The sequence below is a fragment of the Salvia miltiorrhiza genome, chromosome 4 (assembly GCF_028751815.1).
Source record: "Salvia miltiorrhiza cultivar Shanhuang (shh) chromosome 4, IMPLAD_Smil_shh, whole genome shotgun sequence".
In the NCBI taxonomy this organism is placed as follows: Eukaryota; Viridiplantae; Streptophyta; class Magnoliopsida; order Lamiales; family Lamiaceae; genus Salvia; species Salvia miltiorrhiza.
The window spans coordinates 47,833,756-47,844,302 of record NC_080390.1 but is presented as its reverse complement, the minus strand read 5'-3'; the positions used below and the strand labels follow the sequence as shown (position 1 = coordinate 47,844,302).

General features: G+C 37.7%; 1 protein-coding gene across 1 annotated transcript; it reads left to right on the top strand.

The window, feature by feature from the left end:
• Positions 1–478: 478 nt before the first annotated feature.
• Positions 479–2,318, top strand: LOC131023919 (anthocyanidin 3-O-glucosyltransferase 5). The gene has a single exon (XM_057953571.1). It carries the CDS (start codon positions 823–825, stop codon positions 2,215–2,217), a length of 1,395 nt encoding a protein of 464 aa, XP_057809554.1. The 5' UTR covers positions 479–822; the 3' UTR covers positions 2,218–2,318.
• Positions 2,319–10,547: the final 8,229 nt, after the last annotated feature.

The window sequence follows — 10,547 nt, the reverse complement described above, 5'->3', positions numbered from 1 at the left end:
GAAATCTAACGAAAGATAGATGTTTATAGTTTCCCGGTTTAGGAACTTAAAAAGTGGACTCAACTGTCCGAATCTGTTGCACTGATTATCTTAAAATCGAACCAAACACGGATCTCCTTATTTTCTTGGTCTCGCTATCTCACTATTTTGTTTCCGAGATGCGGGATGGAGATATTGCAAGTATAATGCATATCAGATGCGGGTGGATAATGCATATCCTCATCATTGACTTAAAATGGATGGATATCATTGAGCCACAAGAATAAATAATTCTACTATAGTATTCATTCACACTTTCACATGTTTGCTTATTAAGTATGATTCATGAACCTCTCTATTTCTCTTTTTGTACGTCCCACTCATACTGACACGTTTTATTTTATGTACATAGCTCTCAATCAAATTCCAAACGTCACAATCCAGGTTGAATTCTCTTTAATTATAAATTTGTCGTGAAAAAATAAATAATAAATAATATTTCAGTCTTTAAATTATTTCTTTTTTTTTTTCTTATTTTTTATTCGACTCTTACTCATTTCCCCTTTGCACTATAAATTATCCTTCCAAAAATGGTGTGATAATATTATTTTTCATTTATAATGAAAATGAGGATTGAATAAAGGTTAAGTAGAAAATGAAGAAAAAGAAATAAAAGATTTACGGGTGAAATTTTGATTATCCCTTATTTTTTCATGATAAATTTACAACTAAAGAGAAAACTTAATCTTCATTTTGTCGCATCCAAACACAGTACTTAAGGTAAGGTAGATGAGACTTATTTAATACGACTCCACAAAAATATCCTTGTAGAGCCGGCACTTGATGGATAGCTCTTGGGCCAATCTTCATGTTGCTATACTATCGAGTCCCGGAATGGGCCACCTAATCCCGGTGCTGCTTCTGGGCAACCGCCTCGCCACCCAGCACGGCGTCAGGGTGAGCGTTCTTCTAGTGACGACCGCCGCGTCGCCGCCGGTGTGGGAGCTCCTGAAGCTCCCCCTCCACCCACTAGTTCAAATACTGGAGCTCCCTCCTGTCGATATCTCTCACCTAATCGATTCCTCCGCCAAAGTCGTCACCCAGCTCTGCCTAATGGTCCGCGAATCCCTCCCGTCCATCCGCGCCGCCATGGACCCCCGTCCCCACGCCCTCTTCGTCGACCACTTCGGCACCGATGCACTGCACATCGCTGCCGAGTTCAACATGCCTAACTACGTTTACATCCCTTCCAATGCCTGGTTCACAGCTCTACTCCTACACAGTCCGCTTCTTCATCAACAAATCCCGGGTGACTACGTTGATCAAACAGATCCCATCCAAATCCCGGGCTGCAAACCGGTCCGACCGGAGGACTTAGTCGACCCCATGCTCGACCGGAAAGATCAGCAGTACCAGGAGTACCTCAAGGTTTGTACCAACATTCCTTTATGCGACGGTGTTTTGATCAACTCATGGAAGGATTTGGAACCCAAAACAATCCAAGCTTTAGCCGAGAACCGGATCCCGGTTCACCCGATCGGACCGCTTACGAGAGAGGTTGAACCGGGAAACCGGGATTCCGATCTGGTCCGCTGGTTGGACCGGCAACCGCATGAATCGGTAGTCTTGGTGTCGTTTGGCAGTGGCGGAGTGTTATCGCAACAGCAGATGACGGAGCTAGCTTGGGGGCTGGAGCTGAGCCGGCAGAGATTTATTTGGGTGGTGCGCCACCCCACCCAAGGCGCCGTGGACGACGCATTTTTCAGGGTGACCAACGGTCACGATGATGCCACGCTGGACTATTTGCCGCAAGGCTTTCTCAGCCGAACGCAAAACCTAGGGTTGCTAGTCCCCAATTGGGCCCCGCAAGCGGAGATACTAAGCCATCCCGCGGTGGGAGGATTTCTGTCGCACTGCGGATGGAACTCCACTCTGGAGGGCATCACCAACGGCCTGCCATTGATCGCGTGGCCGCTTTACGCTGAGCAGAAGATGAACGCCGCCCTGCTGGCCGAGGAGGTTGGCGTAGCGCTGCGGCCGCGGGCGCTGCCGACGTCGCAGGTGGTGGGAAGGGAGGAGATAGAGATGATGGTGAGGGCTTTGATGGAGGGAGAACAAGGGCGGCGTTTGAGGGGCAAGGCTAGGCAGCTCAGGATGACCGCCGTTGAGGCCCTCAAGGTGGGTGGGCCATCCCACACGACATTGTGTGACCTGCTTGCCAACATATCTTCTACTTAATTCTCATACATGCTTTTGTTTACACAATAAAAATGGCCTTCTATCTATATACCATGTATTAGGATTTTTAATTAAGATATTTTCATCTCCTTACATGGCAATTTCTCTACTTATTTATTTTTAAATAATTTACAAAAAAAATAATACTTCCTCCGTCCCAATTCAATGGTCATATATTTTTTTTAATATCCTAATTTAATAGGCCACTTATTAAAATGAAATGTCAATACATAATATACTAGTGTTAATACTTAGAAATAACCACTTTAGTTAACAAAAGGTTAATTTTAACCATAGAAATAAGAAAATATTAAATCTAATTTAATTTTTGAGTAAATAGACTACTCTATACTTAATGAAATTATAATAAAAATAATGAAAATTAATTAAAAAATGTAATACGAGGGCTTCCCTCTGTTTTCCTTCTAATCCTAGGTAGAAGAACCGAAAGCAAGATGGAACTCTTAATTCGGCTAATCTACCTATACTTAGGACCAGTGTGGATTTGTCGGTCAGCATGGGAATCTCTTCCCGCTAGAGTAACCGGCAGATTCCTTCTGATCTTGAAACTGAACTACGTAAAAAAACGAATATGAGCTAGACAAAAAAGATAAGGAACAGAACGAGGGACATTAGAACATGGACTCACGGGTTCTTGTGGCCCCTTCTTGTATTGCCTTTATTAGTTTCTTGGTAAGGCACTTCCTGTATACAGGCGAGTATAAGATAGACTTGTTTCTGCCTTCTCTTCCTCAACCGGCCAATCGGTATCCCCCGTCTAAGGTCTCAAACATAATTGAAATTTAACAAACAAAAACCCAAAAAAAAGGAAAAAAACCGTACCTCCCCAAAACCCTTTCTGTACCCACAATTTCCCCACCCTGTTAGCCTCTTTCCCACGGTACCACCTCCACCGATTCCTTGTTCCCTTCCCAATTTCCCAACCCACGGCCTCTGCCCCATCCCACCTCCATCAATTTTCTTCTTCTCCCATTTCCCAATTATCCACTCCACAATCCCTCCTTCTCTCATTCTCCAATTTCAATGATTGATGTAAAAATTAATGGTGGAAATGATTGGTGACGATAATGATGCATGTGAATATCAGAGGTGGCGATAAAGCGGCGGCGGCTCAAGGTCTGCGCATGCATAGTAGAGGGAGGCCAAGAAGGTGGGGGAGAGGCGACGGGAAATCTAGGGGGTTGGGGTGGGTGGTAGTTTTTTTTATTAACTTTTTAATTTGATTTTCTTTTCTGATTTCAATTTAATAATTTAACTGAAAATTTTAAGATTTTTAAAATATTGATAAATTTAAAATAAAATAAATATAAGGGTATTTTGGTAAGAATATTTATAACTAATACATTATTAATTTTATGGATACAATTAACCTTTGCTTAAGTAAAATGGTTATTTTGCCGATGAGACCTAGCTCAAGTGGCAAAGTTGAGGCACCCAAAGACTCTCCTTTGTGAGAGGTATTGGGTTCAATTCCCGCATAGTGTGGTTAGTTTTCTCACTTTTGTGTGGGAAGTATTCATATGTTTATTATATACTAATCACTTGCAATCTTGCATCTCACATTGCTTAATTTTTTAGTATATTGAGCATGAGAAAAATGTCTAGACGCATTGTCTAATGAAAATACAAGATTAATTTATTTAATAGGCTATTTTTTTCAACTAAAATGTGGTGTGCATTATTATCAATATTATCCGAATTTCTCAGTTCACATATATATCACATGGAGGAATAAAATGTTCATTATTATCTCTATGTTCGTGATTCGGCATATTAAGAATATTTTCATGATCGCTTAAGTTATCTGTATTCTCACTAATATCCTCAACTTCAACAGACACTCTTGAATTTGCAGCTTTCTCAATATACACATTTGAATTTTTAACTTTAATTTGTCACTAGAATTTTTACTTTTAACGAACAATTTATCTATAGCACTCATTTGCGATTAAGTGAGTTCTTATAGTCGATTTTTTTTTTTTTTCCTTTTCTCACTTCCAGAATGATATTTTTTGAGGAATCGTGCTTAATAGTCAAGCCACAGCAAATACATAAAATAAAAACTTGATATAACTCAAATCAAACAATCAATAAGACAATAAATCAATAATCGTTAAAAGAACAACAACACATGAATAAATTAATGATTGAGATGTGTTGCACCTTGATGATTGAGATTAAGATGAAAATATGAAAAATAATTAATACTAACATTAGAATTATGTAAGTATAAAAAGGATAAACAAAAACAAGAAAGGGATTAAATATGAACTTGGAATTGACAAAATTGTTAACAACAATCCTCTTGAATTTTCTTGGAGTTTCTAATTTCTTCAAATGAATTTTAGAATTTGGGACTAAGAGCATGCGGGGGCTATAAAAGAGCTTTAATGGGGTTGTCCACACCTTAAAGCCTCCGCCTTCTAATGCAAAGGCTTTAAAATTGGCTTTAATTTCTCTATTTTTATTTTCATTTTAACTCTTCAATTTTTAAATTCAAAATTTCACTAAAATTTAACTTCAACATTTCAAAGGTGAGTTGGTCCTTTGACGATTGCTCAACGAGATTGTAGGACGCCAAAAGCTCATTTGATGTCTTTCCGAGCCACTTCTTGCATCAACTTGAATATCCTATTCTTCTCGTTAAACGAAAATGGAAGACTCTGCACAAAAGTGGGTCAATCGGAGTAGATGTTGTCGGTCAAGTAATACCCCATCATGTAGTAGGAGCCATTGGCTTCAAATATGATCGGTGAAGCCTTTCCTTCAAGAACTCCATTAAACAATGACGATGCGTTGAAAAAAAAATTATAGAAGGACAAAAAAATACATTAATACAAAGATTTTAAGTATATATATATAAGAGAAACTGGGCAAAATGAAAGAAAGAAAGAAAGAAAAAGAAATCGAAAGAATAAAAATATAAAAAAATTGAAGAGTTAAGCTTATCGAAACATAAATTATTTGAAGCAGTGAAAATTAATCATTATTTGTTTGAAACTTGAGATTTTAGAAAACAAATTAAAAATACGAATAGAAAGAAAATTTAGATAAAGAAATTTTGTACTAGAAAACAAAACTTAAAAGTTCAAAAATAAAGAGAGAATTTAGAACAACATTTAATATTTAATGACTAAGACTTTTGGCGGAAAAGCTATGCACCTCAAATTCTTGCTTTAATATATACTCCTAGATAGAATATATATATATAGAAGCCATCACTAAATGATACTTGACTTTTGTAAATATTTTTTGTATTTATTGTGAAAATATTTAAAGGGTAGCAATTATGGCCTATGAAAATATTTAATATTCATTCGATAAACCCGTTGAATCCGTAGATGGGGAATATAAAATAAATCGTTAAAATTGAATGTTAATCACCTGATAAGAAAGCCTTGCAGAAATAATACAACAACTATCAACCAAAGAACTTGATTAATATCTCGTGCGTAAAAATTACAAGACACGATCGGTTCACTATTTATAGTCATTACATAGAGAGGGATTTTGGTCCTTTCATGTACTCCACATATACTGTTGGTAATCAAAATAACGGCCCCTTATTGTCAATTGACAATTTATCTTCTTATAGCACGGCTGGACAATTAGACCGCGACTTAATTTGATTACACCCCTATAGCTATTATTGGATGCTTTTATTTTCAATGATAAATTTATCTATAGAATATGATGGCTAATAAAAAATTATGCTTTAAAATGTCTCATTTTTTTTTTAATATTTAACACAAAAGAGATGTTCCCCATTTTTCATTCCTTATTTTCACTTCAATGATGGATAATATTATCCATTCTTGAAGTGAAAATAAAGAATGAAAAATGGTGAACATCTCTTTTGTGTCAAATGTTAAAAAAAAATGAGACATTTTAAGACATAATTTTTTATTATTCTTTATTTTTTATGGATAAATTTATCTATCAAAGTAAACGCAGTTGTTATCCCAGCCCTATAGGTATTATTCGTCAAGGTAGCAACTCACAACTTTGTAAAAGTGTCAGTCGCTGTAAATAATAAATAAGATAAAAACAAAATAAATAAAACACACAATTCTGTGAATGTTATTCTACGCGAGTGAAATTCACGTCCATATACCCATATTCTCTCACTAGCTATCCTTTACTTAAGGCGTGAAACACAAATGTCATATCACGACTAACAGATTTTACTCCGCATCAAAACCAATGGCTTTGAAAGGAATTTTTTGTAACCAGGATTTTTACTTTAATATATATAGATTAACTTGAGAAATAATTTTTTTTATTTGATCCTTTTCTATATAAATAGAAATTTTTACAAATGTACAGTTAATCTGTCAAAAAGTAAAACAAGTAAGCTATACTTCTTTAACATATTGATTGATATATTAATTGGTGGAAGGCGAATTTGTACAAATTAGGGCCAAATAAAAGTTTTATAGTACGTAGTACGCTTCTAAAAAAAAGTTTGGCAGTAGTAGTCTAACTTTATTATAATTGGTGGAAGGCGAATTTGTACAAACTAGTGTGTCATCGGCCGAAATTCTAATTATATTTATAATTATAATTAATAAAATAATATTTATATTAAAGTAATGAATTTGCTATACAAATAACAATTTTACTATTTGTTCTAATCACAAAAATGTATAGTAATTTGTGTTAAATATCCACACATATTTACATTTACAAATATAACTTATCACAATAATCGGTTATTCGTCTCATTAGAGACTCGAATATTAAAGAATAAACATCTATATACAAAATTAAGAGATAATTATATATATATATAAAAAAAATCATGCAAACATGTTGATAAAACGTTTGTACCCGTCAAAAATGCATGTTACTCATACCCAAATAATTTGAATAACAAAACAATTAAAATATGAAAAAAAAATCCACAAAGGCATGTTGATAAATGTTCTTACCCGTCTAAAATGTATATACTTGATGAGGGATAAGGTCCTCATCAGCGCAGCACCTGATTTGTACTTCATATTTTACAATCATTAACGTTGACTATTATAATGATTATTGTACAAACTGGGAAACTAACAGTGCAGGATAAAAAGTGAAGATCCCAGCGCTGACTAAAAGACAGCGCAGACGCCAGCGTTGACGAGAAGAGACCGCAGACATCAGCGCCTCCGAGAAGGCAGCGCAGACATCAGCGTAGCCAAGAAGACAGCGCAGGCTTATCTCCATGTAAGTGCCCGAAGATGCTAGCGCGGGCGAGAGTTTCCCAACTACCTTCTGAAGAATGCAAAAGCTGCAAAGCCGTTGGAGCAAGGACAGTTACCGGTGACAACGACATCGAGGACGCACCGAGCACGTGCCATGAAGGAAAAAGACAACTCTACCCCTCCATCTTTGTTCCTCATAAATAACACATCTGTAATAGAATAGAGCACGGAATTCTAGTTTTTACCAATATACGCTTGTATTCTTGAAGAACTATTCCATTCAAGAACGTTGAAGTATCCATCTGCCCTTATTCTTCAGGTTCCGATCTTCCATTAATCTTCTAGTTTTAGGACGTTGGTGAGCTGATACATCACCAACTGGCGCCGTCTGTGGGAATTTGAGTTAAGGCGTGAGTTGTTGTTGATTTGTGAATCCTGTTTTTCATGTTCTTGTTCTTCCTCAACATGGATCGGTGGTAGGTGAACACAAATCAGCGCGGATCCCTTCACATGCACACAAATTTGGCTTCCCTTTGAATGTTTGCATGAAAACTTTCATTTTTGAATGATGGCAAAACGAAATTTTTGTTACATGATGAGTTGAAATTTTCGCTATTTGATAAATACTGGAGGTGATGAGTTTATGTGATCCCTGATATATTTGGTGAAGTTATCTTTATTTTATTTTTGGAGGCTCTCGTCAACATTTCCTTGTTGTGTTTACATGTCGTTCACAAATCTTTGCGCACTCCCCTTTTCCCGAATGATGTTTGGCCAGTGAGTCCATGGTGGACTCTCTGTTAATATGCTTAACGCCCTTGTCAGGAGGTGTTCATATAGTATAACCATTGCAATTCCCCTGTTGGTGTGTGATGGGAGGTTGTTTAAACTCTTTCTTTCTTCTTGATATTTTCGCTATCTAATATCTGCTTCCCTTCGTTGTGGTTACTTTGCGATTGAGCTCTTCATCATCTTAGTGATTTTGGTGCATCTTGGAGAACAGGTGCGACGATGATTTCCTGGGTTTATTTCCCGGAAAATTAGATATCCATCATAAACAGTCATAAGGAAGGATTTTCTATACAACTTTTATTTTCGATGAATCTGTACGTTTGATCCTAAATTATCTTATGGGCCGAAGTTCCTGGGCTTTTATGAACTGTACACTTCAAGAATCTTTTCAGGGTTTCTCTAGGGTTTTACGGGCCCCACCATTGCAGTCAATGATTCTAAGGGTAGAGAAAACAAGGCTACGCAAGACGACTGCGCAGGAATAATTATTCATATGTACTTATGCTAATGCCCTTATTCTTCAGGTACCAACCATGGGAACTGATGATCCTTATAGGAATCTGGCTAAAGATTTCGACACGGTTGCGGAAGAGTCAGGAAATGGGAAAGCTGGGGTCCCTTCGACCCAAGGGATTAACTTGTCAGAACTCACACCACCAGGTTTCACCACTTTTAACAATCCGGCCTCGGGGCCTCCCGGGACCACTCCAGGGACAACACAGTCTCTGATTGGAACTTCAGCACCAGTCAACATAGTGCCCACCTCCACACAAGGGCTCCTTAATGTCACGATCACTGAACAAATGCTGGCGATGCTTAACTATGCCACAATCCGTCAGTTGGCAGGGGTGCAGCCCCCTCTTATTACCCCGACCACACTGAGAGAGGTCGAACCCACTCGTAACACACAAGAAAACCACCACAGTGCCAGCCCAGGACAGGGAACACGAATTACCTAACATATCACAACCAGTCACGCAAAGGGAAAATAATTATTAGGGTTGGGAAATGTGTAATGGGAAAAGGAAGGTTGGGATTTCACCCTAGGATGGCAGTTAAAATTGGAGGGCTGAGATCTCACCCTCACAAAGGTAGAAACGTGGGATGACGTAGCAAAGTACTCAAAAGCATCAGATAACATTAAATACGATGGGACGAGGCCTGTACCATGACGTTCAGCGCAGGTGACAACATGAAGCCCTCCTGCGTTGGATTACTTACCACTTTCTCTTGTACTAATCATTCCTTTATACCTTAAAGCAAACACTTTTCATCTACGAAAACTCATGTGAAAATCCAGTTCTTTTCGTAGAATAGGGGGGAGTAGCTGATGAGGGATGAGGTCCTCATCAGCGCAGCACCTGATTTGTACTTCATATTTTACTAGCATTAACGTTGACTATTATAATGATTATTGTACAAACTGGGAAACTAACAGTGCAGGATAAAAAGTGAAGACCCAGCGCTGACTAAAAGACAGCGCAGACGCCAGCGTTGACGAGAAGACAGCGCAGACATCAGCGCCTCCGAGAAGGCAGCGCAGACATCAGCGTAGCCAAGAAGACAGCGCAGGCTTATCTCCATGTAAGTGCCCGAAGATGCTAGCGCGGGCGAGAGTTTCCCAACTACCTTCTGAAGGATGCAAAAGCTGCAAAGCCGTTGGAGCAAGGACAGTTACCGGTGACAACGACATCGAGGACGCACCGAGCACGTGCCATGAAGGAAAAAGACAACTCTACCCCTCCATCTTTGTTCCTTATAAATAACACATCTGTAATAGAATAGAGCACGGAATTCTAGTTTTTACCAATATACGCTTGTATTCTTGAAGAACTATTCCATTCAAGAACGTTGAAGTATCCATCTGCCCTTATTCTTCAGGTTCCGATCTTCCATTAATCTTCTAGTTTTAGGACGTTGGTGAGCTGATACATCACCAATACTCATACTCGTCCCAATTTTGATTAGTTACACGAACTCATTTAATTTTATAAATATAAGTTGTTACAAATTTATATATTTATTCCCGTTTATAATTTACATACTCATATTAATCTTAAGTTTAATTAAATATATTTTTGTACCCATTCATGTCTCAATCTCTTATAGTAATATCTACTGGAATATACTCCATCCGTCCTCCAAATAATTTCCTATATTTCTTCTTTGGAACGTCCCCCTAAATAACTTCATATCCATTTTGGGACATTACTCCAACACTAATAATACCCTAATTATTCTTATTTTTCATATTTTCACCACTTTCAATACTAATTATAAGACTATCTTTATCAACAACCCATCTTAACCTAACCTTTTAATAAAAAATTA